We start from the raw sequence: 27,952 nt of genomic DNA, 5'->3' as shown, positions 1-27,952 counted from the left end.
ATGGGGGAATGCAGGGGAATGTCCAGTGACAGAAACAGTGCCACTCAGGAGGCCGACCGGGAGGCCAATGGCAGAGTCAAAGGAACTCTGGGAGCGGATTGCGTGGTCAGTAACAGCTAAGGAAGCTGTCTGATGGCCAACATAGGCATCATGTTAGCCTATTAACTCCACCTAATTAAAATACAAAATACAAGCAGCTAAACAACAGGTAGAACCAACTCACAGATTTAAACATCTAAACCACATATTAAGTTTCCTTCATTACTTTTAAAGTTGTATTTTTTTTTCTAACAGCTGCTTATTTCATGGTCAGCTGTCTGCTCTGTGACCTCTCTGTTTGGTGTGTTCAGGTCTTCTTCTTTTCCTTTGTTTCAGAACCTCCTGAGCTTCCATCTATTCATCTAAACTCCGACTCTGTGCCAAATAAATCTGATCGAGTTCTCACTGCCGGCACTGCCTTCATCCTCAGCTGCCATGGTATTGAGCCAGTTCAGTGGTCCTCCACTGCATTTTTACTGGCATACCAAGGCAACTTGCCGGACCCTGTGAAGATCAAAGCTAAACCCAGGCACACTGGGACGTACACCTGCAGGTACTCCAACCAGAGCCTGGAACACCTCAACGCTTGGATCCACCTTTATATCAAAGGTAAGATGAGTAGAGGCCCCTGCCTGAAGTTCCTGACATCAGTCTGATTTTCCGGTTGTTATGTATTTCCTTATAAATCTGCACAAGCACAGAGTGGCTCAGAACCTTCTTCATCATCTGTTCTTCGTCATCCAGCTGCAGGTTGATCTTAATTTCATGAGTCAACTGCTGTTGCTTCTTAAAGCGTAAGGATGGGTTGGATCCTCAGGATTTGCTCTGTGATGCTTCCACTTTATGCTGTACATCAGTGGTCCCCAACCCCTGGGCCTGGACTGGTACCGGGCCGTGGGTCATTTGGTACCGGGCTGCGCTTAAAGACTAAACAACTTACATTATTTCTGTTTTACTTATCTGCGGCTGAACAATGTTTTATTTTGAAAAATTGGTGGATTCTCTACGTTACATCCGTCTATGACTCTCTTGACGTGTGTCAAGACGGTTGTCTCGGTCACGTGATAGTCGCCGCTAAATTTTTTTTTTTTTTTTAACCTGTCATGTCTGGCAGTTTTCGAAATCAGAATGATAATCCGAAGCCACTATTGTACCAAACATATTTGCTTTTACAAGAAATGCTCTAAGTTTTCTATAGGCCATTTTTTTAAGCCTGTCATGTCTGGCAGATCTTGCAAACAGAACTGTGATCTGAATGCACTGTTGTGCCAAACATATTTCATTTCAAGATGAGCGCTATAGGTTCTCTATAGGCTCCTCTTGTTAGTGTGTGACCCTTTATTTTATTTGAATTATTTTTAACATGCTATGTGACAAATTGTGCTGGAGCTGACAGGCTTAGGAAAAGAGAAAAGAAAGAAAAGAGAAAGGGAAAGAGGAAGAAGAAAAAAAAAGAAAATAGAGGGAAAATAGAAAAAAGAAACAGGAAAGAGTGCAAGTAAGTAAACCAAATAGTTCATCACTTGTTAAACATAAGATACTGACAATATTTGCAAAATTAAAAATTGTGTGGGGAAAACAAAATAAAAGAAGAAGCATGGTTACACAAGCCAACCATTTTGTGTTATTACGTGGGTGTATGTGTTTGTGTCATGAAATGTACTTACCAATGAGGGCAGAATGCCACAGCTCTGCCCATCAGAAGCTAGAGGTGGGCAAAGAGAACCCCAGGAAGCCCAGGCCACCAGCAGCCCATCAAGACCTATGACGACCCGAGGCCACTCATTCCAAAGAGAACCGCAAACCCACCCCAGCAGATGGGAGAGGGCCCTCCGTCTCCCATCTGCTGGGGTGGGTGTGTGGTTCTCCACCACCCCTCCGGATCCAAAGGCAGGCAGGGAAAGACCCAGGGGACCCGGGTCATCCACAGCCCACCAGGAGCTCAGAAGACTCGAGGCCACACATCCCAATGACAACCGTGTGCACACCCCAGAGGAGGAAGACCCCAGATGGAGCCCCCACGGTCAACGGGCAAGAGCCCAGAGAGCCAGAGGCAATGAGCAGCCCACCACCCGGCAGGCCGGCCCCCCCAGCATGAGCCGAGAATGCAGCCCCGAGGCCCCAGGTGCCCAACAATCACCCAACACCCAGCAGAGCCCCCTCCCATGCAAAAGAGGCCCGAGCCACCCCCACAAAACGGTGGCCACAGTCCTCCAGTCCAAGAGCCATAAGACACCGAGTCACGCCGGCCCGCCCCCAGCCACCTGCCAGTTCCGCGAAGAAACAAGACTACAGCCGATCACCCCCACTAAATGATGGAATTGATCAGTGGGGATCAGTGGTTTTTAGAGTTGGCAGACATTCTCGCTAGACTAATGTGATCGAAAAGTAAATTCCTATAGTGAGTAATACATAAATCAGTTTTTGATTTACAATTCATGAGGATAGTTTTCTTAGCGATGCATAAGGCACTAAGAACTAAATGTGATGTATTTGCTTCCATATCTAATTCACTTACATCACCTAAGATGCACAGTTTGGGTGAGGCTGGGATATCACAATTAAACCATGTGGATAAGTCTTCACATATCTTCTGCCAGAACCTTTGAACAGGCATGCAAGACCATATAGCATGCATATAATTCTCACCGTGGTCGCCTGAATAGTGAGTGCATATATTTGAGTGTCTGAGGCCCATTTGGAACATTCGTTGTCCTGTATAGTGTATTCTATGCAGAGTTTTGTATTGTATAAGTTGTAAATTTGGACTTTTAGACATTTTGAAGATGTTTAAACATATATGTGTCCAGAAGTTTTCATCTGGATTGATGGAAAGATCCCGCTCCCATTTTTTAGTTGGGAGAGAAATTGAATCATTAATTTTAAACAATAGCTTGTATATTTTTGATAATAATTTAGGAGTACAGAGATTTAGAAATTCTGTTACCCATACAGGCATTTCTAAGTTCAGATCATTTAAATTAAATCTTGCCTGTATGATGGACCTCAATTGCTGATATTCCAGAAATCTACTGCTGCTGATTCCATATTTTGATATAAGTTCTTCAAATGGAATAAAGTTTCCATCTTGAATAACATGCTCTAGGTTATTAATACCCTTTTCATGCCATGATAGAAAATTCATTATTGTCTTTTTCTGGCATATATCTGGATTGTTCCAAATGGGTGTCAGTTTACTTGGGATAATTGAAGACTTAGTTATTTTTTAAATTTCCCACCAGGCTGTCAGAGAGGTGTTTATGTTAAGGCTTTTAAAGCAATTATCTTGCTTGACACAGGAGCTAATGAAAGGTAGATCAGAAATGTTTAGTTTTCCACAAAGTGCTTGTTCTAGGTCCAACCATGGGCTGTCTAGTGAACTTGGTTTGATCCATTTTGAAACATATTGCAACCTACTGCCTAAGAAGTAGTGATAAAAAATTTGGTAGCTCTAGACCACCACTGCGTTTTGGCTTTTGTAAAGTTTTTAAACTTATTCGTGATGGTTTCTTTTTCCACAGAAATTTTACCATGTTTGAATCTAGTGTCTTAAACCAAGCAACAGAAGGTTTATTAGGGATCAGTGAGAACAAATAGAGGATTTTTGGCAAAACCATCATTTTAATGGTGGAGACTCTACCCATGAGTGATATAGGTAAACTATTCCAACGTGTGAAATCATCCTCTATCATTTTTAATAGAGGAATGTGATTTAATCGAACCAAGTCTGAGAGTCTGGCAGAAAAATTTGTACCCAAATATTTAATGTTGCCTGACTGTAGTGACGTGGTAGTGATGTTCTCAAAATTACAATTTAGAGGCAAAAATATTGACTTACTCCAGTTAATAGAGTAATCAGATATACATGAGAACTTATCTATCAGTATATTTGTCTTCAAGAGAGAAGCTTGTGCATTCCCAAGGAAAAGTAATACATCATCAGCATAAAGGCTTATCTTATGGTCTGTATTTTTTGTTTGAATTCCTTTATTATTTGCATTTTGTCTAATTTCTGCTGGCAGTGGCTCAATAAAGATGACAAAAAGTGAGGGAGAGAGTGGGCAGCCCTGCCTGGTGCCCCTCTGCAGACTAAAGCTTTGGGAAATAAGATCATTTGTCCTAACCCGTGCACTGGGGGAGCTGTATAGTGTTCTGATCCAATTAATGAAGGGTGAACCAAACCCAAATTTTTGTAGAACTGCTAATAAAAATTTCCAGTTAATCCGGTCAAATTCCTTCTCTGCATCTAAAGAGACAACTGTGGTTTCTAATTTATTAATGGAACACTAATCTATTACATTTATTAATCTGCATGTATTATTGGCTGCATGTCGACCCTTGATAAAACCTGTTTGATCAGGATGTATTATGAGTGGGGTCATTTTTCTAATCTTCTGGTGCCGCTAAAATTAAATCCACAAGCTTCGCCGGTTCTCATACCTGTCTAACGAAATAGGTTGGGTTATCTACATTACACTCGTTTAAATATTTGAGTGCTCAACAAGAGTAGAAAAGCACTATGTAGGAACTAGTCTGCTGTGCGAAATTCTGTTCCCCCGTGAGAATCTGTTCCCCCTGTGTCAGGAGAGCACAGCCATAGAGGCGGATCCGACAGTCTTCATGGCGCTTCTGATCAATTTCTCAGTAAAAGTCTTTTACAGTGTTTATTCCTCTCATCAAAAAAAAAAAACAACTCCTGTGAATATGAAAACATTTGCTCTTTATTTGCCAAAGTTACACGGGGGGAACCAAATATTTCAGCCATCCAAAATATTGTGTTCCCCCTCTATGACATGGGAACAAATAATTTACCAGCAAGTCATTTTACAGAGAAATCGCTCAGAAGACAGTGGGATCCACCTCTCTGCCTGCCGTTCGTGCTCCCAACACAGGGGGAACAGATTTTCACGGAGGAACAGAAATCACAAATTGGATTTTTGCTCTGGTCGGATGGCATCTGCAGGTCCCGATTTTCCCTGAGTTTTTCCTGAGTTTCCAATAAAATATCACCTAAATCAGTCAGATTTTCACCTACCTCGGATGAAAAATCTGCTTCCATTGTAATACATTTCCATTTAAATGTGATCCATAAGTCGGGTGAGTTTAGCGCCAAAGCCCTCCTCAGCTCATGTCCACTCACCTCCATGCATCAGCTCGGTCATGCACAACTACACACACCGACAACCACTGGAGATCGCATTAGTATCTATACTAGTTCATTTCACCGTAGACAATCATGGAAAGCACAGGAGGCAAGCGCAAGCTGCAAACTCACACTTACAAGCAAAAATATGAGATTATAAAATTTGCAAAAGCAAATCCAGAGATGAAGCAGAAGCAATTGCAGTGAAATTCGATTTTATACCCCAAACTGTCATGTCCTGGGCTGGTGGCCTGGTGTTTTGTTTTCTTGGTATGGTTTCCGTTTTCTCAGGTTGTTTTGTTATCTGTTATAGTTGCCTTCAGTTATTTCTAGTTCCTTGTGTCTCTCTGTATTCTGTGTCAGGTTTGCGTCTCTGTTCCCTTGTCATACTTCCTGTTTTATTTTGATATCCATCCAGCCCCTGTCTGTTGTATTCAATTTTGCTTCCCTCTGGTCTCGTCTTAGTTATCAGTGTCACCTGTGTTCCCACCTGTTTCCTCTTCCCTCATCAGCCCTTCTGTGTATTTAAGTCCTGCGTTTTCTCTGCCTGTTGTCGCGTCGTTAATGTTTCCATGCCTGCGTGCTCCTTGTGTCTTCCCTTCGTCTCACTCAGAAGGTTTTTGTGTTCGTTCCCCCGAGCCTAAATAAACACCTTTCACAGTATGCTTACCTCCGGAGTCCTGCGTTTTTGCCCTTCCTCACCCATTTCATCGCCGGCCATGACAGAACGACGCGACCAAGACCAAATGGACCCCTCGGACATATGGACCCTCCCCGAGCAAAACGAAAAGATCCTGGAGCTCAAGGATTTTTCCATGAAAATTGTTCATGCCTCTAACAAACACCACCGACTAATGCAGTCCGCTTTCTGTTGTGGACTTATTTCTTCCTCCCCTTGGCTCCTCACCCATCCCGATACTGCCTCCCTTGCCCACTCAGTTATCATGCTCCGAAAAAATGTGCAATTCGAACTGTTTAATATTGGTCGCCCAGTCCAGGGGAGGGATTATTTTTTTTTCCTGGACTCCATTGCCAAATCACTCCTTCTGCAGCCAGACATCTCATCCCCGTCGTCTCCTCCTCTCCGCTGCAGCTCATCTCCACGGGCACTGCCTCGCTCTCAGGACCCACCATCATCCGTTCAACTCACCTCTCCCACCTTGTCCTCGTCTTTGTCACCGTTTCACGCACAGCCCGCCACCTCCCCGGACCTCTCTTGGCTGCCGGATGATGTGGAAATCATCGATTCACCTCGGCTAGTGGACATCCTGGATGCCGAGAATCGTGCTTCCCACTCAAACAGACCGCGAAGGAAGCAGCGCACCTGGCATCGTCACACTCCTCCCCAGTCATTCTCGCCTCCATCAGCCGTAGTGCCAGCTCTTTCTCCATCTCCCCAGGCAGCTGTTCCGCCAGCCTCTGTGAAGCTCCCTGCACCTATTCCTGTTCCGCGGGGGGGCAGCCACGGACGGGCTGGCCTCTTCTCCCGCTCCTGTTCCGCGGGGGGGGGGCGGCCCCAGACGGGCTGGCCTCTGCTCCCGTTCCTGTTCCGCGGTTGGGGGCAGCCAAGCCCACGCCTTCGCATCAGTCGTCAGCGTCACCTGCAGCGCTTCCTCAGCGGTCAGCTGTAGCTCCAGCCTCTGCTCAGTCTCAGTCAGTTCTTGTAGTTCCAGCCTCCACTCAGTCTCAGTCTCAGTCAGCCTCTGTAGCTCTCCCCGCTTCAACTTCCCCAGTGCCAGCTCTTCCCGCTTCAGCTCCCTCAGCCTTTGCTCTCCCTAGCTCTCAGTCAGTCTCCGCGCAGTCAGTGTCCGCGCAGTCAGTCTCCGCGGCTCGCAGTCAGTCTCCGCGCAGTCAGTCTCCGCGGCTCGCAGTCAGTCTCCGCGCAGTCAGTCTCCGCGGCTCGCAGTCAGTCTCCGCGCAGTCAGTCTCCGCGGCTCGCAGTCAGTCTCCGCGGCTTGCAGTCAGTCTCCGCGGCTCGCAGTCAGTCTCCGCGGCTTGCAGTCAGTCTCCGCGCAGTCAGTCTCCGCGGCTTGCAGTCAGTCTCCGCGCAGTCAGCTCTCCGCGCAGTCAGCTCTCCGCGCAGTCAGCTCTCCGCGCAGTTAGCTCTCCGCGGCTCTCAGTCAGTCTCCGCGCAGTCAGCTCTCCCTGGCTCTCAGTCAGTCTCCGCGCAGCCAGCTCTCCCTGGCTCTCAGTCAGTCTCCGCGCAGTCAGCTCTCCCTCGCTCTCAGTCAGTCTCCGTGCAGTCAGCTCTCCGCGGCTCTCAGTCAGTCTCCGCGCAGTCAGCTCTCCGCGCAGTCAGCTCTCCCTGGCTCTCAGTCAGTCTCCGTGCAGTCAGCTCTCCGCGCAGTCAGCTCTCCCTGGCTCTCAGTCAGTCTCCGCGCAGTCAGCTCTCCCTGGCTCTCAGTCAGTCTCCGCGCAGTCAGCTCTCCGCGCAGTCAGCTCTCCCTGGCTCTCAGTCAGTCTCCGTGCAGCCAGCTCTCCCTGGCTCTCAGTCAGTGTCCGCGCAGTCAGCTCTCCCTGGCTCTCAGTCAGTCTCCGTGCAGTCAGCTCTCCGCGGCTCTCAGTCAGTCTCCGCGCAGCCAGCTCTCCCTGGCTCTCAGTCAGTCTCCGCGCAGCCAGCTCTCCCTGGCTCTCAGTCAGTCTGAACCTCAGTCCGAGCCGCCGGGGATCTCCGCTCAGTCCGAGCCGCCAGAGTCCTCAGAGTGTCCCGCTCAGTCGCCGCCACCGCTGGGAGCGCGGTAGGCCTCCTGTCCTGTCTCCTCGCCACCGCTGCTTGGTGCGCGGTAGGCCTCCAGTCCTTGTTTTTGGACTGTTTTTCAGCCTTTTGCCGTTGCTTTTGTTTGTTCTGTTCCTTTTGCTTGTTGTCTCTTTGCCCTCGTGTTCTGATCTTGCCCCTGTGCTTCCTTGTGTTTTGTTCCCGGACTTTGTTGCCCCCTGCTCGGTTTTGTTTTTGTTTTTTTCCCCAGTGTTTTGATTTTGTCCCTGGGCCTTCTTCCTTGTTGCTCCCTGCCTGGGTTTTGTTTTTGTTTCGGGCCCTCCTTCCTGGTCCCCCGCCTCCCGCCCTTGTCTGGTTTTTGTTTCTTGTCTTGGCCGTTGGGAGCCGGCCTTTGAGAGGGGGGTACTGTCATGTCCTGGGCTGGTGGCCCAGTGTTTTGTTTTCTTGGTATGGTTTCCATTTTCTCAGGTTGTTTTGTTATCTGTTATAGTTGCCTTCAGTTATTTCTAGTTCCTTGTGTCTCTCTGTATTCTGTGTCAGGTTTGCGTCTCTGTTCCCTTGTCATACTTCCTGTTTTATATTGATATCCATCCAGCCCCTGTCTGTTGTATTCAATTTTGCTTCCCTCTGGTCTCGTCTTAGTTATCAGTGTCACCTGTGTTCCCACCTGTTTCCTCTTCCCTCATCAGCCCTTCTGTGTATTTAAGTCCTGCGTTTTCTCTGCCTGTTGTCGCGTCGTTAATGTTTCCGTGCCTGCGTGCTCCTGTGCTCCCTGTGTCTTCCCTTCGTCTCACTCAGAAGGTTTTTGTGTTCGTTCCCCCGAGCCTAAATAAACACTTTTTACAGTATGCTTACGTCCGGAGTCCTGCGATTTTGTCCTTCCTCACCCGTTTCATCGCCGGCCGTGACACCAATTTGTCGGATATTTAGAAGAATCTGATTTTATCTGACTTACACTTAAGACAGATTTATTTATTTTTTTTAATATATGCTGGATGAAATTCCATGGGACCTTTGAACCCGACTTTGAGATTTCTATTGTATGCATGTTTTTGAGGTGTATCTTATTTTGAAGGCATGTTTAAAGTTACCATGGTGACCAGAGAGCATTGTGGCGTATTTATCTGCCACTCCTTAAAGGCCGGTCCGTGGAAATGTTTTCTGACACTAAACTGGGCCGTGGCTCAGAAAAGGTTGGGGACCACTGCTGTACATGGACAATGAGATGTTTTCCTTCTGGAGAGTCTTCCTCACTTGGCTTGATGGTGTGATAAAGGAAAGGATCCTAGGATCATCCCCTCTGTTGTCTCCTGTGGATGTTCAGAGCTTCTTCTGTTCTTGTTTTGCTGAATGGGCCAAACTGTTTCCTCTCCTGATGTTCATGCTCTCTCTCTCTGATGACCTGTTTGGTGCTTCATTTAGACCTCCTTTCACTGCAGCTTTGGCTTTCAAAGAGTCTTCAGACCTTTCCCTCCTTAGAAGAAATGCCAAAGCTAACCCACAGGTTTATAAAACTCATGTAATTGCCTTTGAGCCAGCTTTGAAACAGGGGGCTGTTATTAAAATATTTTAAGACTTAAAAACAACTGACTGAAATGAGGATGTGAATTCATGAAGCTGAGGTCCAATAAAGCTAAAGCTGGTGAGAGTGTCAATCGCCTCAAGTGCTCACCTCAAAGGTGAGAAAGGTGTAAGTAAGGACCCGCCCTCCTCGCTCTGCCCACTGTCATTTCACCCATCAAAGTTTGAACTTGCTCAATGTGATCGACTTTCTTTTCCTCTGATCGCTGCTCGCCTCATCCTCTGTGGATGTTTTTTAGTCTTTGGCACTTTGATCAGATTCCACAGATATCGTCACAGAGTGCCGTCTGTATTCTGATTGTTATAACCTTCCCTGACAAACAGCCCCTTATTACAATAACTATAATAACAACAGACTTCAATCAAAGCTGAGCTAAAATAAATAAAGCCCCTCTGGAAACTAGCTAACCTAACCCTGACAGTCAAAGCTAAACTAAACTGATCATAAAATCACAAGCTGATCTCCAATTTCCCATAATCCCCCTCTCTCAGACCCGAGTGATCGTCACACCATGTTCGTCACCCCTCGGAGCAGCATCATCAGTCTCAAGGAGGGCGAAGACTTCCTGTTTAAGTGTCTGCTGACTGACCCGTCGGTCACAAATCTTACTCTCCAATCAGAGGACAGGAGTACCCTGCCATCTGGCATGAACGTGACCATTGACCCTCGAAGAGGAGCTCTAATCCGAGACGTGAAGCTGTCGTTCAACGGACGCTATGCTTGTTCAGGCTGGAAGGACGGAAGACAGTTCAGATCCAATCCTGTTGACCTCCTGGTGCTTCCCGGTAAGAACTTTCTGTATCTACACCTGTCTGTCTCTACACCTTGTCACACCTGTCTGACTCTCCACTTGTCTGTCTGCAGTGTTGCACCGCCCCCCTTCCCTGTCTGTCAGTCAGGATGAATTTGTCCTTCTGGAAGGAGAGCGCTTTGAGGTCACGTGTCTCAGTAATAACCCCTCTCACTTCTACAGCGTCACCTGGAGAGATGCAAACATGCAGGTGAGAGATCAGAGGTCACCTGTGCAGCTTCATTTGTGACAGTCTGTGTGCTGATTGGTTGTTTGATTCATTTCAGAAACTGGAAGCCACTCTCAGTCGCAAGTATTGGAACAAACGGTTGTACATTAACAGCACTCTGAGCATCTCTGAGGTCACCCAAAGGCACAGTGGACAGTACACCTGTACAGCAGTTAATGAGGTCGGGGACACCACAGCAACCACACAGCTCAAAGTGCTAGGTAAGTTAATGATGACAGCAATTCAGTGTAATTTATTTTATATTGCAGCAGGTTATATTGCAGCGTGGTGCCACGGTGGTTAGCACTGTTGCCTCACAGCAGGAAGGTCTGGGTTCAATTCCACCTTCCACCTCTCTGTGTGGACTTTGTATGTTCTCCACGTGTCTGCGTGCGTTTTCTCCAAGTGCTCCGGTTTCCTCCCACAGTCCAAAGACATTCAGTTAGTGGTGTTAGGTTAATTCAGTGCTTCTCAATTATTTTCTGTTACGCCCCCCCTAGCAAGAAGAAAACTATTCGCGCCCCCCACTCCCCACTGTGACTATCCATCTCTGCATAACATTTTATCCTTATTAACATTAAAGAAAAAAAGAAAGACATATGGTCAAACTTACAAAGAATAACTTTATTAAATCGTGTTTGAAGTCTGCAACAGAAAAGATTTTAAGTGCATCATTGCCTGAAATTAAAAATAAATAAATCCTTGTTTAAACTGTAAACATGTTTGACCAACTAGACACAGCAAACACACCGGTCTTTCCTCTTCTCCAACTGTAGTGACAGTGAAGCCAAGCGCTAAATACGCTTCGTCGTATTTCCTCGTCTTAGCTTTCGGGTGACTTTCTTTTGTCTCATTATCTTTGTCTCTCTCCGCTTTTCTTTTCATCCCTGTTAAAAACTTTTTCATGTTGGGGGTTGTTATGTTGAATAACGGAGGCTATAGGCAGAACGCAGTCGGAGCTTTCTGTTGACTCAACACTGCTAACCAAGGCAAACCTGTTGTCTTGTAAGTCGTAAAATGTTGCACTGTCGCAAACGTGACAGAAGTAACAATGACAGCGCCACTGCCGCCTACTGTAGTGGATGCGCAATTACACTTTATACTAGTACGGCCCCCCAAAAAAAAGCCTGTTCCCCAGGGTCACACGCGCCCCCCCAGGTATCGCACCGCGCCCCCCCAAAGGGGGCGCGCCCCACTATTTGAGAACCACTGGGTTAATTGGTGATTCTAAATTGTCCATGAGTGTGAATGGTTGTCTGTCTATGTTAGCCCTGTGACAGGCTGGCGACCTGTATGGGGTGAACCCTGCCTCTCACCCTATGACAGCTGGGATAGGCTCCTGCGACCCTGACCAGGATAAGTGGAAGAGAATGGATGGATAATTGCATCAGGTCAAACAAAGACAGTACAACAAAGACTACGATACCAGAGAGAAAGAAATCCCTGGATTGTTTTTTTAATTCATCTCCGATGTTGTAGGATTGTTGCCAAGAGAAAAGTACTATTGTTGCCATAGAGACAGAGAGTATAAAACAATGAGGCAGCTTCCAGGTGAGAAAAATGAAGCCGATGAGGAAGTGCCTTACACCTCTGATATCTGAAGGGCACCAGGGGATGATAGCAGATAGACTTCCTGACCTCTGTAAACACTTTTGGTCATTTTCGTAATACTGTTTCCACAGGTGATCCTTAAGGCCCTTTCACACCGGACGCGTAAATTCCGTGCGAATGTTTCGTGCGTTAAAAATATATTTCGGACTCTCCTGTTCTTAATGCAGCCGTTCACACCGACCGCGTCATTTCACAGGACGAATTTGCGGCATTTATTTTTTCGGATCAAGTTCGATTTTTCTGACTTTCGCAAGCGAACAAACAGGACTGACCAATCAGAGCGCTGCATTTAGCAGCATGCGAGGTCATAGCTCAAAACGCGAACCGATGTACTGAATATACAGTGATGTGGGAACAATAAAATCATAGTATTTTACCTCAGACACACAGCTACACGCTGCTCCGGGTCAGTCGGCTCTCTGATATTATCCTCTGCCTCCTCACATGTGATCCCAACTCTGCCAACAAGAACTCAAACTGTCCCACTGACATCCAGAAATTTGAGTGAAAGCATCCGTGATGCAGCTTCAGCTCCGTGATCAAACCATGAAACTCTCCCTGCTGCTGCTTTCTTATGAGTTGGATGAACACATAAACTCTGTTTCTTCCTTCTCTTGTTTAGAAACATCAGGGCCTCATTACATCATCACTTGATGTTGACTGCATTTTTTTTCCACCGTGCGTTATATAGGGAGGATTTAGTCGCAAAAACGCAACGCATCCGGTGTGTATATAGGTTACACGACAGGTTCGCATCCGAAAGATTCGTAATTTCGTGTCGTCTTTACGCAACGCATCCGGTGTGAAAGGGCCTTTACACCAACAGGTAAGGATCACCTGTGGTACACTCATTGGCTAATGACTGCTTGACACATTGTTAGCCAGTGAGAATGCAAGTTCCAATTCACACACATCCAGTTATTGTTTTTCCTCTTCCTCAGACCGTCCTTACCTGAAAATCTACCTGCAGATGAGCGAGCCCGTACAGGTCAGAGGACACCTGTCTGCAGCGGATGAGCGACCAGTTAACACTGACAGCAGGTCACAGGAACTGATCGCTAATGCTAGCACTAACAGAACTAGCAGTGCTAACGTTAGTGGCAGCAGCAGAGTGGAGGTGGATGAAGGTCATGATGTGGCACTCACCTTCCTGCTGGAGGCATATCCTCCAATCACAAGCCAGCACTGGACCACACCCACACACATAATCAATAATTACAGCACAATATACCAGGAGAGCTACACTGCTAATGGCTACAGGTGAGCAATGGCTACAGGCCACATCCACTGTGCCAACACAGTACCTCAGTGTTTAAGGTGGTATTTCCCAGGTGGAACACTGTTGCTACTTTTCCACCGCTCATACCGGTGCTTGTGCCAGTGCTGGTGCTGGTTTCAATGAACCGGCGAAACGCTTAAGAACAGGCCCGCGTTTCCACCGCATTTCTGTGAACTGCTCCTTTACATATGAGTGTGGGCGAAGCGCACAAACATGACAGAACACGCTCCCCTTTCTTGTGCTGCAAACAAATTTTTACAGTCCAAACCAAACTACTGCAGCATCTGTGTGCAGCACAGAGGGAAACACAGACAGCGATTAGAGCAAGACGACAAGTACGCACTTTGTGTCCTTTTATCGGTGATATGAACTGATACAAAGCAGCAAGTTCAGCCTTAGAGCCCAACCTAATTCACAGCCGTGAAAATCGCTTCGCTTTTCTAATGTAATACACATGTAATATGGTAGAAAACTTGATGTTGAGACGGCAGAGTCACGCCCTTCTGATGCTTTCTTCACGCGTTCTTGGTTCAAGACCAGCTAGTTTGCGGGGCCCGAGTTGAACCCGACTTGAACCCGCTGTCTGTGTTTCCCTCTGTGCTGCACACAGATGCTGCAGTAGTTTGGTTTGGACCCTAAAACGTATTTCTCCCACGTTTGTGCGCTTCGGCTTCCGTGTCCAGACGAGGACCCGCCCACACTCATGAGTAAAGGAGCAGTTCACAGAAACGTGGTGGGAACGCGGGCCCGTTCTCAAGTGTTTCGCCAGCTCATTGAAACCAGCACCAGCGCTGGCATGAGCACCGGCTCCTTGGCAGTGGGAAAGTAGCATGTGAGGATCTGTTAAGGTGGTAGTGTTGGTGTGAGAGATTTTAAAGTTGGTGTTTTTGATCTTTCAGGTCAGAGGCTACCCTGCTGCTGCACCGTGTGCGTCCGGAGGATCGGGGTCAATACGAGTTTCATTTTTCTAACTCATTCTTCAGCGGCTCACAGACCATCAACCTCCAAATCTACCGTAAGAAAACTACCTTTATCACTCTCTTCCTCACCTCGGGCTTCTCACAAACTGACACCTGGTCAGGTGCCCTACTGAAAGACACTGCAATACACGAGTTCCCCCTTTGGTGGTAATTTTTGACACCAAGAGCAGTCTAGCTGACTTTGCTAGAAGTCTCTCAGTCTCTGAAACAGATGCCAAAAAACATTCTTGACTGCATCGTCATCCTCATTCTCTTCTGATGATCCTAAAAGTAACTTTCAGCTTACCTCATTACCTCCGCCAAGGAGGTTATGTTTTCGGTCATGTTGGTTTGTCTGTTTGTCAGCAGGATTACTCCAAAAGTTATGAATGGATTACGATGAAATTTTGTGGAGTGGTTGGAAATGACAAGAGGAAGAAGTGATTAAATTTTGGCGGTGATCCGGATCACGATCTGGATCCAGGAATTTTTTTAAGGATTCTTCACTATTGTGGGATACAGGCAGAGCCTTCCCCTTTAAGAATGTAGCCTTATGGGAAATGTATTTCAAGCCACAGGTTGCATGTTGTAGGCTGAGAGAGACCACCCACTTTTCTCTGCCCCGTGTGTGTGTGTATGCGGGCTAGCGCGGGAGACGAGCGTGAGGGAAAAAGTGTGTTCGGTGGTGGTGGAAAAAGGAATAAAAGTTCTGTTGCTAAAATCCTTCGACTTGCTGCATTTCTCCGCCTTGCTAAAGGTGACCCACATGGATGAGCAAGTTAGTTACCAGCCACGAGCCAAGCGAAGTAGAAACCAGAGGTCTCCCTACTACAGTTAGGAGCCGCGATCTGGTCGAGGTAACACACTATTGCGGGATAGGGGGTTATTGTTGTCTGGGAAAGATGAAAGATTATTTCACAGCATTTAGATACACGTATTACAGCGTCAGTGACCCTATGGCCTTGGCAGAGGTTTGCGCTCTCTGAGTGCTTCTAGTTTTTTGTGTTTTGTGAAATTTGTAAATCTGTTTTATTCCTTCAGGTTCTCCGACTGCTTCTGTCACTCTGAAGAATGACACTCTGATCTGCAACAGCTCCGGATATCCACGACCCACAATTTTCTGGGTCACATGCCCCGGCATCCAGCCCTCGTACGTATCCTGTGCTGCCCCCTACAGGAGTCACGTGAAATCTGTCCTTAAGAGGAGGGTGCTGTGTTTTAAAATAAAAATGTGTCTCCTACAGGTGTGCACACATCACTGCCAGTGAGATTTCCCCAGTCAGTTGGGCCTCACAGGAGGGAAAGAATGGTGAGGAGGTGACATCACACTTCCTTCTATTAGCTGATGGGGATGTCACTGTGGAGTGTGTCGCCTCCAACCTCGTGGGACAGTCTCGGCTAGTCTTCCATCATCGTAAGTGCTGGAGGAACAAAGCCAGCTTGATCAGACATGCAGGTGTTAAACTCTGATTTCTGTCATTAACAAACTGGTTTAAATAAAGATTTAGCAGAGTTCCTGTTTTCTGCAGGGCATGCAACTGTCTTTACTCCGGCTCTGATTGGAGCTCTGAGTGCTGCTGTTGTCCTCTTCCTGCTCCTATTGGTTGTCTTCTACAAGTGCAGACAGGTAAATTTGGTGATCCTCCTGTGGTGTTGATCTGATGAGTGTTTGGGTTCCTGCTTCAAAGATCAATAACAGATCCTATTTATCCACATCACATTTATAACTTTAACTGTTCTACTGTAGCTAATGGTGGATGATAGAAACGGGGAGCTGGGTGAGTGGATGGAGACAATCAGAGGCTTTGTTGGACTTACAGCCTGATGACTGATCCTCACCTGCTGTTTTTCTTCTGCTAGAAACCAAAATACGAGATTGTCTGGAAGATCATCGAGAGCACAGATGGGAACAACTACACCTTTGTTGACCCGACTCAGCTGCCATACAACCAGAAGTGGGAGTTTCCCCGAGACAGACTCCGCCTTGGTATGAAACATCAGATTCCAAACACCTTTTCAACAAATTCATTTTTACACATGTAAGCACACCAGCACAACAGTGGACTCAAGGTGAAGACCCAGGAATATTAGGGGGAGAACCCCACCAATCAAACCAATGAGCTGCACTGGGTGACAGTGGGAAAGAAAAACTCCCTTTTAACAAGAAGAAACCTTCAATAGCACCAGGCTCTCTTCAGGTTCTTCATGTTCTTAACTTTCCATCTTTCAGGTGCTGTCCTCGGTTCTGGGGCTTTCGGGAAGGTCGTTGAAGCCACAGCGTACGGTTTGGGAACAGACAACAAGGTCACCAGAGTTGCTGTCAAGATGCTCAAACGTTAGTTCACCAGCCTTCACCATCATCATCATCATCATACTGTTTGTGTTGCATGATCCAATGTTTCACCTGTTCATCCACAGCGAGCGCTCACTCGGAGGAACGGGAGGCTCTGATGTCCGAGCTTAAGATCCTCAGCCATCTTGGCTACCATGACAACATTGTCAACCTGCTGGGAGCTTGCACTCAAGGAGGTGATGATGATTATTGATCACTGATTAAGTTAGAAGCACCCCTCGTACAGGTGCTGTACCAAAGCAGTTTCTGTGTCAGCTGTAAACATGTTCATTCCTGCTGGAAAGATTATGGGGACTGACTCACTGTGGTGCCTCTGCAGGATGGCAGAAGAACTACAGATATTGTTCAGAGGCTTATGCTGTATATTACTCTAAGTAACTGAAGCGCCCCCTGCTGTCTAGAGTTTGTGAAACAAGTTCTTCATCAGCTCAAACTAAAGTGTGTTTCAAATGAAGCTCTCAGAATTATTAACATCAATAAATTTATAATAATATAATTGATCTCTTGTTTGCAGCTGAGTCCATCATGTCGACACAATTTAAACTCTTAGACTCTCAGAATAAAAGAAAACTTTAGCCTTTAAAAAATGACAATGACTTCAGCATGGTATCTTCTGACCTTTGACCCTCCAGGCCCTATGTTGATGATCACAGAGTACTGTAGCCACGGCGACCTGCTCAACTTCCTGCGGGCTCACGCTCAGGACATCATGACATCCATGGTGAATGTGGATGAAGTGCAGGAAGAGGCTTTCTATAAAAACATGGTTGCACAGCATGCCAGGCTTCGCAGGTGTGAGGCCTCTGAGTTTCAGAGCGTCTGTCTTTACACTTTAATATAACTGCAGGCATTTACAGAAAGGAAAGGCTCAGATTGTATCACTAAACCTGAGATTGTTGATCAGTCAGTTTGTGTTAGTGTATCAAGTGAGGTTTCATCAGCACCTCACCATCACCTGTTGAGACATTAGCTGACATTTAACATCCAATCACATGTGTTGCAGTGACAGCGGCATCTCGTGTTGCTCAGATTATCAGGAGATGCAGCCGATTATGAGTCCAGTGCAAACACATCAGGGTAAGAACCTTAACTCACAGGTACTTTCTGAGTCTGTCCAGTTAAACTCGTCTCACTGTCCGCCTTTCTCACAGGTGTGGAGATAAACGGTCTTTCAGTCGGTGATCTCATGAGTTTTTCCTACCAGGTGTCTCAAGGTCTGGACTTCCTGTCCACCAGGAATGTAAGAAAACACTCACACAGGATCAGTGTTTTAATGACATCAGTAGTGTCTCACCTGTGTATCTTTTGTGTCTCACCTGTGTGTGGTTCAGTGCATCCACAGAGACGTAGCAGCGAGGAACGTCCTGCTGACTGATCGTCACGTTGCAAAGATCTGTGACTTCGGTTTGGCCCGAGACATTCGCAATGACGACAGCTACATTGTTCAAGGAAACGTCAGTGTTTTCATTTTATTTTGATGGTCTATGTGTTTTATAGGTTTATATTGTAGGCTGTGTGCTTTATTTTGACAATTGTTGTGTTGTATCTGTCAGCCTGTCCATCACCACTGCAAAGAAGAAGGGATTTTATTTTGACACTTGGTGCTTTTTATTTTGCCAGGCCCGCCTCCCAGTGAAGTGGATGGCTCCAGAGAGCATCTTTCAGTGCATCTACACGGTGCAGAGCGACGTCTGGTCCTATGGAGTCTTACTCTGGGAGATCTTCTCTCTGGGTAACCATGGCAACACCAGGCACCAGCCAGTCACATTTCAGCTCTGGTGATGAGCAGTACTGATCATGTGCAAACGCCATTCTCTGAGGCAGTCTTTTCTTCATTTTCCAGGTAAGAGCCCTTACCCAAACATTGCAGTGGACACCAATTTCTATAAGATGATCAAAGATGGTGGCCACATGGAGCAGCCAGACTTTGCCCCGGCTGAGATGTGAGTACACAGACGCTCGTTTAGTGTTAATAAAGTTATTGTGAAGGTAACGCTGACCTGTCTTTGCAGGTATCAACTGATGAAGCTCTGCTGGAGTCTGGAGCCCACCCACAGACCCACCTTCAAAACCATTAGTCAGCTCATCAGCAGATTCCTCCCCTCCACCAATGACACATCATCACATTACAGCGACCAGGTGAGGACACTGTGAGTTTGTGAGGCCTAGGTGTTGTCTGGCAGGCTACTATTTCATTATCTTTCTTCTTCTTCTGTCCTCAGCCAGCATACAGGAATATCAATGAGTGCAGAGAAGAAGAAGAAGAAGAAGAAGAAGAAGAAGAAGAAGAAGAAGAAGAAGAAGAAGAAGATGAGGAGGAGATCAAAGAAGCAACAATAAAGAGAGAAGATGAGGGGCCGGGTGAGAGTTTGCCTGTTTATAAGTGACAGACCTCACAGCGAGGCTGTTGGTGGTTCCTAAACCAGCTCCTTCTGCTGCAGTGCAGACGCCTGGGGTCAAACTGAGATCATGTGATTGTTGTTTGAAAAATTAAAAGCCCAGTTGCTTTCAGTCGATAGCTGATGGTTATTTGAGGAGTTTTAGGTCAAGGCATGCAGGTGTGCAGCAAAAACCTGATTGGCTGAAAGATCACAAACAGAAAGTTTGGTCCCTTTACTACAAATTTAGTATATCTGTGAGCAGTTATGTTTAGAGTCTTTATCTTATAGAACAGGAAGTTGACTAAAACTAATGATGTGTATTTGTAGACATTCAGAGGCTCATTGTGTTCTGATGATGCAGATTTATCAGGCTTATCAACTCATTAGAAAAACCCTTTTTATGCTAGCTCAGCTAATAACTGATATGATGATAAAAAATTTAGTAAATCTGGAGCACAAGCCTAGAGACAAGATGGTGCCAGTGTCCTCAGCAGTCCGTCGGTTGTTATATGTTTCATCTTATGTTTTATTTATACTTTTTTTTTGTATTTTGTGGCGTGTAAGTCTCTGTTTGTATATGACTGCCAGTCACTCCTAGATGCAGTAATCCCTCACTTATCGTGGGTGTTACGTTCCAGGACCACCCGCTATAAGTGAAAATCTGCGAAGTAGGGACGCTATATCTATTTTAATACTTATATATTATTTTAGTAGTTATACACTATTTTATGTTTTTATAAACCCTCCCCACACACTTATACACCAAATATATACATTACTGTACAACACGTACTACGCATGTGAAGAACGAGTACCGTAAAAACCCGCGAAACAGCGAAAATACCGCGATAAATATTTTACACTAATATTGATTGAAAACCCGCGAAACAGCGAGTCCGTGAAAAGCGAACCGCCAAGTGGCGAGGGATTACTGTATTAACAAAAGTCTGCGGCAAACGAACTATGAAGGGCATAGGACTTTGCCCCCACACCTCTCGGCTGTTCCAACCTACCTTCTCCGGACTTGGATTCTTCTTCCTCAGAGTAAACGCAGCCACTACCATGGCAAGCGCGGAGGAAAACCGAAGAACTGTTTCACACGTTTTTTTCCTCCTCCCACGGCTAAAGCTGGATTATTTTTATCTGTACCTCGCCGCTTTATTGACCCAATTGCTTCCACTCTGATGCATGTTTCCTGTTCTGAGGTGAGATTTCAGCTGCGCTACCCCAGTTTCCCCCTGTGGAATTAATTTGCAGAACCTGAAGGCTCTTCCCCGGGCGGCTCGATCAGCTAATCCGCTGACCGCGGCCCTTGTTAGATTTGCCTTGGCGAATGTCAGATCGCTGGCAAACAAAACTTATATCCTAAGGGATTTTATTGCCTCTAGCAACTTGGATTTTTTTCAGCCTAATGGAGACATGGACTGATGACGGAGACGCCAGCGTCTTTGTGGAACTTCCCCCTCCTGGGTTTTCTTATTTTAACTACTCCCGGTCCTCCAGACGTGGTGGGGGTACAGCAATAATCCACAGAAATCACTTCAAGTGTAAACTATGTACCTTTTCAATGTCGAGATTTGAGGCCACTGTATGTGTGGTAAATTGCTCTAATCCGGTACTATGTGCCGTTATCTATCGCCCACCGAGATGCGACAAGGACTTTGTAAGTGACTTTTCTGACTTCTTAACATGATTAGTGGCAGTGGCACAGTGGGTAGGTGCTAGCCTTGCAGCCGGAAGGTTGCAGGCTTGAGCCCCTGTCCCTGCGCTGCGTCGTGTTCTTGGGCAAGACACTTAAACCACATTGCCTAATGGTAGCGGCGGTCTCTGGCTGCATGACCGCAGATGCTCGTCTCTGGATGAGTGATCTGGAACCATTATTTCATTGTGTGCCTTGTGCGCACAATGACAATGAGTTGAATCTAATCTAGTCTAATGATTTATGACTGAGTTTGACCGTGTGCTTATACTTGGGGATTTTAACATCCATATTTTCGGTCCTACTAAGCCTTTGGTGAATGAACTTCTTAATGTCGCTGACTCTTTTAATTTGACACAATGGGTGTCTCATCCCACACATGTCCACGGTCATACATTGGACCTTGTTTTTTCCTATGGATTTGTTTCAATCAACAGATGAGAAACAGGCAGTTTCTCATCTGTTGTTTGAAACAAATCCGACTTATTTCTGACCACATGCCCATCCATCCATCCATTTTCTTCCGCTTATCTGGGGCTAAGTCACGGGGGCAGGAGCCTAAGCAGAGAAGCCCAGGCTTCCCTCTCCCCAGCCACCTCCTCCAGCTCATCCGGAGGGACCCCAAGGTGTTCCCAGGCCAGCCGAGAGATATAATCTCCCCAGCGTGTCCTGGGTCTACCACGGGGCCTCCTCCTGGTGGGACATGCCCGGAACACCTCACCCAAGAGGCGGCCAGGGGGCATCCTAATCAGATGCCCGAGCCACCTCAACTGGCTCCTTTCGATGTGGAGGAGCAGCGGCTCTACTCTGAGCCCCTCCCGGATGGCTGCACTCCTCACCTTATCTCTAAGGGAGAGGCCAGCCACTCTTCAAAGGAAACTCATTTCTGCCGCTTGTATTCACGATCTTATTCTTTCGGTCACTACCCAAAGCTCGTGACCATAGGTGAGGGTAGGAACGTAGATCGACCGGTAAATCAAGAGCTTTGCTTTTACACTAAGCTCCCTCTTCACCACGACAGACCGGTGCAGCGTCCGCATCACTGCAGAAGCAGCCCCGATCCATCTGTTGATCTCCTGCTCCCTTCTCCCCTCATTGGTGAACAAGACCCCAAGATACTTGAACTCCTCCACTTGGGGCAGGAACTCGTTCCTGGGCCGGAGAGGGCACTCCACCCTTTTCCGGCTGAGGACCATGGCCTCAGACTTGGAGGTGCTGATTCTCATGCCGGCCGCTTCACACTTGGCTGTGAACCGTTCCACTGCAAGCTGGAGGCCACCCCCTGATGAAGCCAACAGGACTGCATCATCTGCAAAGAGCATAGATGAGACTCTGAGGCTACGAAGAAAGAAGCCTTCTGCCACCTGGCTACGCCTAGAAATTCTGTCCATATAAATTATGAACAGAATCGGTGACAAAGGGCAGCCCTGACGGAGTCCAACACCCACAGGAAACAAATCCGACTGATTACCAGCTATACGGACCAAGCTCTCACTGCAGTTGTACAGAGACTGAATGGCCTACAACAACAGGCCAGACACCCCATACTCCTGCAGGACCTCCCAAAGGACACCCCGAGGGACACGGTCGAATGCCTTCTCCAAGTCCACAAAGCACATGTAGACTGGTTGGGCAAACTCCCAAACACTCGAATATCCTTGAGAGGATAAAGAGCTGGTCCAGCGTTCCATGACCAGGATGAAAACCGAATTGTTCCTCCTGGATCCGAGGTTCAACTAACGGGTGGACCCTTCTTTCCAGCACCCTGGCATAGACCTTTCCGGGGAGGCTCAGGGAGTGTGATCCCCCGGAAGTTGGAGCACACCCTCCGATCTCCCTTCTTAAAGATGGGGACCACCACTCCAGTCTGTCAATCCAATGGCACTACCCCAGATCTCCAAGCGATGTTGCAGAGGATTTAAATTCGTCATACAAATATGATTAACTAGGTTTTGTGGCAGCCAGTGTGTTATGAAACTGTGCCATTATTTAAAGCAGAGGAGAGCACATGTTACTTTGTGCCTTACATACTGCAGCAGCTGAGCAGACCGCTGTGAGCGTGATGCAAAGCTTCAGCTCTGTCCTGCAGGGCTTCACTGAGATCTTACCTGGACAACTGCAGCAGAGCCAAATGTGCTTCTACTTCTCAGTCATGCTGATGTTTAACATGGAGAGTTAGGGTCAGAGGGTCAGGGGTGCCTGATGGGGATCAACTGATTGTTGGGGTTTACTCTCTGATAATGTAGCGTTTTTACAGGATCAAGTTCCTTGAGATGAAAGTGCTATATAAATAAAATGAAACTGAACTGCAAACACACATCTGCCATCTGCTTCTTCTCCGTGGTATCAGATCCATTATGTTAAATACTGAAGCATCTAAAACTACAGAAATGAGACTCGGGTGGGAAGTGTGACCGAGTAAGGTCTGAATGTCACAAAAAGTCCATATATAGTCCTGGATTTTACAGAAATACCCACAGGTGGCTGGGACTCAGAGGTTTTCCTCTGATTTTAATAATTATTTGTAATAATTTTGTTTTCCAACAAAATTATATCAAACTTTGTGATCCAGCACTTTAATTAAGCAGATCAGAGCAAATCTGTTCATGATCAGAAGGTTTTCACAGAGCATTTTGTTCATGATTCTGAATGGGTCTGATTTTCATGGTGAAACTGGACTGTACCTGATTGTGTCTTATGATTAATGAAGGGATTGGAAAACCATCTGAATGTTGAATCTGGCTTTTCTCATTTCTGTTCTGGAAATTCATGCAAATCAAAGCGTCACATATTCAGTTCAATTCAGTTTTATTTGTATCACAAAAAATAGTCACCTCAAGGTGCTTTATATTGTAAGATAAAGACCCTACAATAAATACAGAGAAAACCCAACAGTCAAAATGACCCCTTATGAGCAAGCATTTGGTGACAATATGAAGGACGACCTCCCTTTTAACAAGATGTTTCTAATTTTAGGAATATTTCACAAATGCAAAAAAGCAGTCCTACATATTTGTTTAAAATAGATATCCCTTTATTGGTCCCACAATGGGGAAATTTATGCATTAATTTGTGCAATATGTGCATTGAAGCAGAGTTAATTTCATTGACGAAATATTTTCGTCAACGGCCCTTTTTTTCATGACAAAAACAAGACGATAATTAAATAAAAACTACCTAAAAGGATAAAAACTATGACAAAATTAATTGACACTTTCATCAACGAATGAAAATGAGATGAAAATGCTTGACAGGGATGACATATATTCAGAACTTATTTAATTTTGTGAAAGGGCGGGACAAGTTAGGAAAACATCCAATCAAACACACAGTTGCACAAATTTGCTGTAAACCCGGGAAGACCAAACTAGCCTGTGATTTGTCATTGTTTCCGATAGAACTAAGTGATGTAACCAATGTCAGCAGGGAGAAAGAGAAGAGCCGATGTATGGATACATTTGTTCTTTGATGTTGTAACAAACAAAACGATGTGTAAACCATGTGGGGCGACTATCTCGGGTAAAAACACGACAAATCTTAAACAACATCTGCAAACCAGTCACCCAGATCTCCATTCAAAGGTCAGCATTTTAATGTCATGCAGGATAAAGTGTTTTTCCCAGTTTGTGTTTAGAGAAAATCTCCACACCGCGGTGGATTAGCCTTTATAATCTTAGTCCTGAACACTGCCCTGTACCTTTCAGAGCGTCCTGCTGTAAAACGCTCGTATTATCTCAGTAAGGTGGTGTTAATGATCAGGTGTGGGGGAAGCAGGTGAAACGCTCATGTTAATATTATTAATAATATTCCATAACTTTTAATAAATGTTTAATTTTGTGTGTGTATAATGACTAATTCAAGGGAACTGAAGAAAAAGCATTTACATTTTACACCCTTTATATTTTAGTCGACTAAATCGACTGTAGATTTAGTCGACTATATTCTTACGATAATTCGTCGACTAAAACTATTCAGATGATTAAATTATGGCTAAAACTAAATTATATTTTCATCAAAAGATGATGACTAAAACTAAATCAAAATTTGCTATCAAAATTAACACTGCATTGAAGGACACATCCTGGCTAAAATGACTCCTAGAGTCCTCTCAGTGTTTCTGGAGTCCAAGACAAGGCCTGGTAACACTAGGCTGCTGCACCGAAACCCGGCCCCGGATAAGTGGAAGAAGATGAATGGATGGAAATTAGAGGTCACCAAGCTTTTATGTCTTTAAGGTATTCCTGCAATTTAAGTAATTGATGTGTGTCATCTGGCTTCATGGATAGATAAAGCTGAGTATCATCTGCATAATAATGAAAATTTATGCAATGCTTTCTAATAATACAAATACAAATACCTTTATTAGTCCCACAATGGGGAAATTACAGTTAACAGAACACCCATCCAAGAAATACAAACACAGAAACCAACAGGGGGGGGCAGGTGTCTGAGGTCATGCAGCCGTTTTACCGGCGCTACCTTTAGCAGAAAAACAGAAAGAGATACACTGGGATAGGTAGGTTCAAAAACATCATCTCGTACTGTGTTGATTATGAACACCGTACGAGTTTCCAAAAAAACACCTCAGCAAAGCAGCAGCACATTTAAAGCCTGGAGAGCACTAGGGTGGGTAGGGGAGGGGCTGTCAGCGTCACAACACGGAGCGGGGGTGAAGAGCATCTGTTTACAAACATCTCCAAGAGGCGATTTAGATAGACAGCATCCAAGGCCGTCTGGGAGCCAAATTCCAAATAGTGCAATTGTTTTGGTTCAGGCCGTCATAACTATTTGCTGACAGACTTACAGTTTTCTGGTTACCTCTCAGAAATCCAATAATCCAAATTTGGTTCTACTCTGCCACACAGACCTGAGACTCCAACACTCCTCCAGATGTAATCCACTTTGATTCAGCTCTACTGAGTCTGATTGAGTTCGTACTGTTTCTGCAGCCCTCATAGGCAGCCTTACTAGGGCCTAAACAGCTGCCCGGAAACCAGGTATCCCCAGGTCCAATTCGGAAAAAAAAATCCTGGTATCAATATATATGCCACGTCCACACAGTGCAGCCAGGAACGTTATCTTCCATCCCCACAGGAATCCATAACATAACCAGCCGGGTGTGTAGTCGGACCAGAGGAAAGAGGGTTCCCCTTCTCCCAATCTCCTTGTGATGAGAATTTGGCCATCAGTAGTGTTGAGAGGCCAGCTGACCAGATCCATAATTTAATTTCCAGTTCGGGGATGTGTGAAGAGATGCTCTAAGCAGTGAGGCAGCAAAAAGCAGGGGTAGATAGGGAAGGCTGGGGAGAAGAGAAAAATGCGTCCGTCTCCACCGAGAGCAGGAAAAAAAAAAAATACTGCCTAAGTGAAGCATGTAAATAAAATTGGTCCTAGCACAGAACCCTGTGGAACTCCATAATTAACCTTAGTGTGTGAAGAAGACTCCCCATTTACATGAACAAATTGGAGTCTATGAGATAAATATGATTCAAACCACTGCAGTGCAGTACCTTTAATACCTATAGTATGCTCTAATCTCTGTAATAAAATGTTATGGTCAACAGTATCAAAGCTGCACTGAGGTCCAACAGGACAAGAACAGAGATGAGTCCACTGTCAGAGGCTCTAAGAAGATCATTTGTAACCTTCACTAATGCTGTTTCTGTACTGTGATGAATTCTGAAACCTGACTGAAACTCTTCAAATAAACCGTTCCTCTGCAGATGATCAGTTAGCTGTTTTACAACTACTCTTTCAAGAGTCTTTGAGAGAAAAGGAAGGTTGGAGATTGGCCTACAATTAGCTAAGACAGCTGGGTCAAGTGATGGCTTTTTAAGTAGAGGTTTAATTACAGCCACCTTGAAGGTCTGTGGTACATAGCCAACTAATAAAGACAGATTGATCATTTTTAAGATTGAAGCATCAATAATTGGAAAGACTTCTTTGAACAGTCTAGTAGGAATGGGATCTAATAAACAAGCCACAGTAGGATCTGTGAGAAACAGCTCACCTGCACGTCATTAGAACCATTTAATGTTTAACCACCTGCTTCACCTTCATCTCCAGTGAGTCCACATATCTGACCTCTGACCTCACCTTCAGGATTACAGTCCAATTCCTGATTTGTTGACTATGTTCTGATGTTGTTTCTTCAAGGTTTTCTCCCCTCCTATTTGTATTATTTGATGATTACATGCTGACTGTGAACCTGTGTCATCTAAATTTCAGAACATGATGACGAGGAGGCGACGGAGCCGAAGATGAAGAACATCTACCAGCTGTCCTGATTTGTCCAATGCTGAGAACATGGTCATATCTTCTCACTGCTGAAAACTTTATGAACAAAGCTGCAGCTCCATAAAACCCTGTGTCATGTCCATTGTTTTACAGCATCACAGAAACAGAACAATGTTTATGAATAAGTAAAGAGCATCTAAGCAAACCTTTTTAAACAACGTTAGGTTAGGTTAGGGTTCAGAACCACTGTGGAGTTTTAAAATGCTTCCAAACATGCCTGAATTTTTCCAAACCACCAAACAAACTGTGATGTGATTTTCCTGATTTCTCTCTGGGTCTTTTTATGCATTTAAATTTTTGTTTTTAAAAGTTTCCAAATGGACGTTTGATGTTGATGATGAGCGTTTACTGGTCGATGATTTTAAATCTGCTTCTTTACAAACTGTCCTGTTTCTGATGTTTTGTTTCAGTCTGAAAATCTGAATTGAGTTTGATTTGTTTTGTTTTCTTTATAAAGTGTCACAACGTTCAGTGTTAAACTTTCAGAAATGTCTTTTCAGACCTCACAGTGCTGTGTAATGCAGTGTGTAATGCAGTGTGTAACGCGGTGTGTAACGGGGTGTGTAGCGCAGTGTATAATGCAGTGTGTAACACGGTGTGTAACGCGGTGTGTAACGGGGTGTGTAGCGGGGTGTGTAGCGCAGTGTATAATGCAGTGTGTAACACGGTGTGTAACGTAGTGTGTAATGCAGTCTGTAAAGCAGTGTGTAATGTGGTGTGTGGTGTGAGTCAGATTCCTATATTTTTTGTGTGCTGTTTCCTTTTATGCACAGCCTGCTGTGTTCCCGTGTATCCTGAAATATTTCCGCTGTACTAAACTGCTGGTGATTGCACTGATTTGTGAGAGAATAAAGTTTCTGTGATTTTGTCTGAA

At 45.5% G+C, this 27,952-nt stretch overlaps 1 protein-coding gene across 1 annotated transcript; it reads left to right on the top strand.

Moving 5' to 3' along the window:
- Positions 1-27,952, top strand: csf1rb (colony stimulating factor 1 receptor, b). The gene is made up of 22 exons (XM_030746131.1): positions 1-109; positions 376-648; positions 9,972-10,265; positions 10,345-10,481; positions 10,558-10,720; positions 13,052-13,370; positions 14,289-14,404; positions 15,390-15,498; positions 15,593-15,762; positions 15,878-15,975; positions 16,209-16,335; positions 16,579-16,683; positions 16,767-16,877; positions 17,334-17,493; positions 17,705-17,778; positions 17,853-17,941; positions 18,033-18,155; positions 18,322-18,433; positions 18,545-18,644; positions 18,714-18,840; positions 18,924-19,062; positions 27,010-27,952. Exons 1-22 carry the CDS (start codon positions 1-3, stop codon positions 27,066-27,068), a joined length of 3,114 nt encoding a protein of 1,037 aa, XP_030601991.1. The 3' UTR covers positions 27,069-27,952.

Source organism: Archocentrus centrarchus, chromosome 14 (genome assembly GCF_007364275.1).
Source record: "Archocentrus centrarchus isolate MPI-CPG fArcCen1 chromosome 14, fArcCen1, whole genome shotgun sequence".
In the NCBI taxonomy this organism is placed as follows: domain Eukaryota; kingdom Metazoa; phylum Chordata; class Actinopteri; order Cichliformes; family Cichlidae; genus Archocentrus; species Archocentrus centrarchus.
Note: the sequence above shows the minus strand (reverse complement) of the source record. Positions and strands in the feature narration are given on the sequence as shown.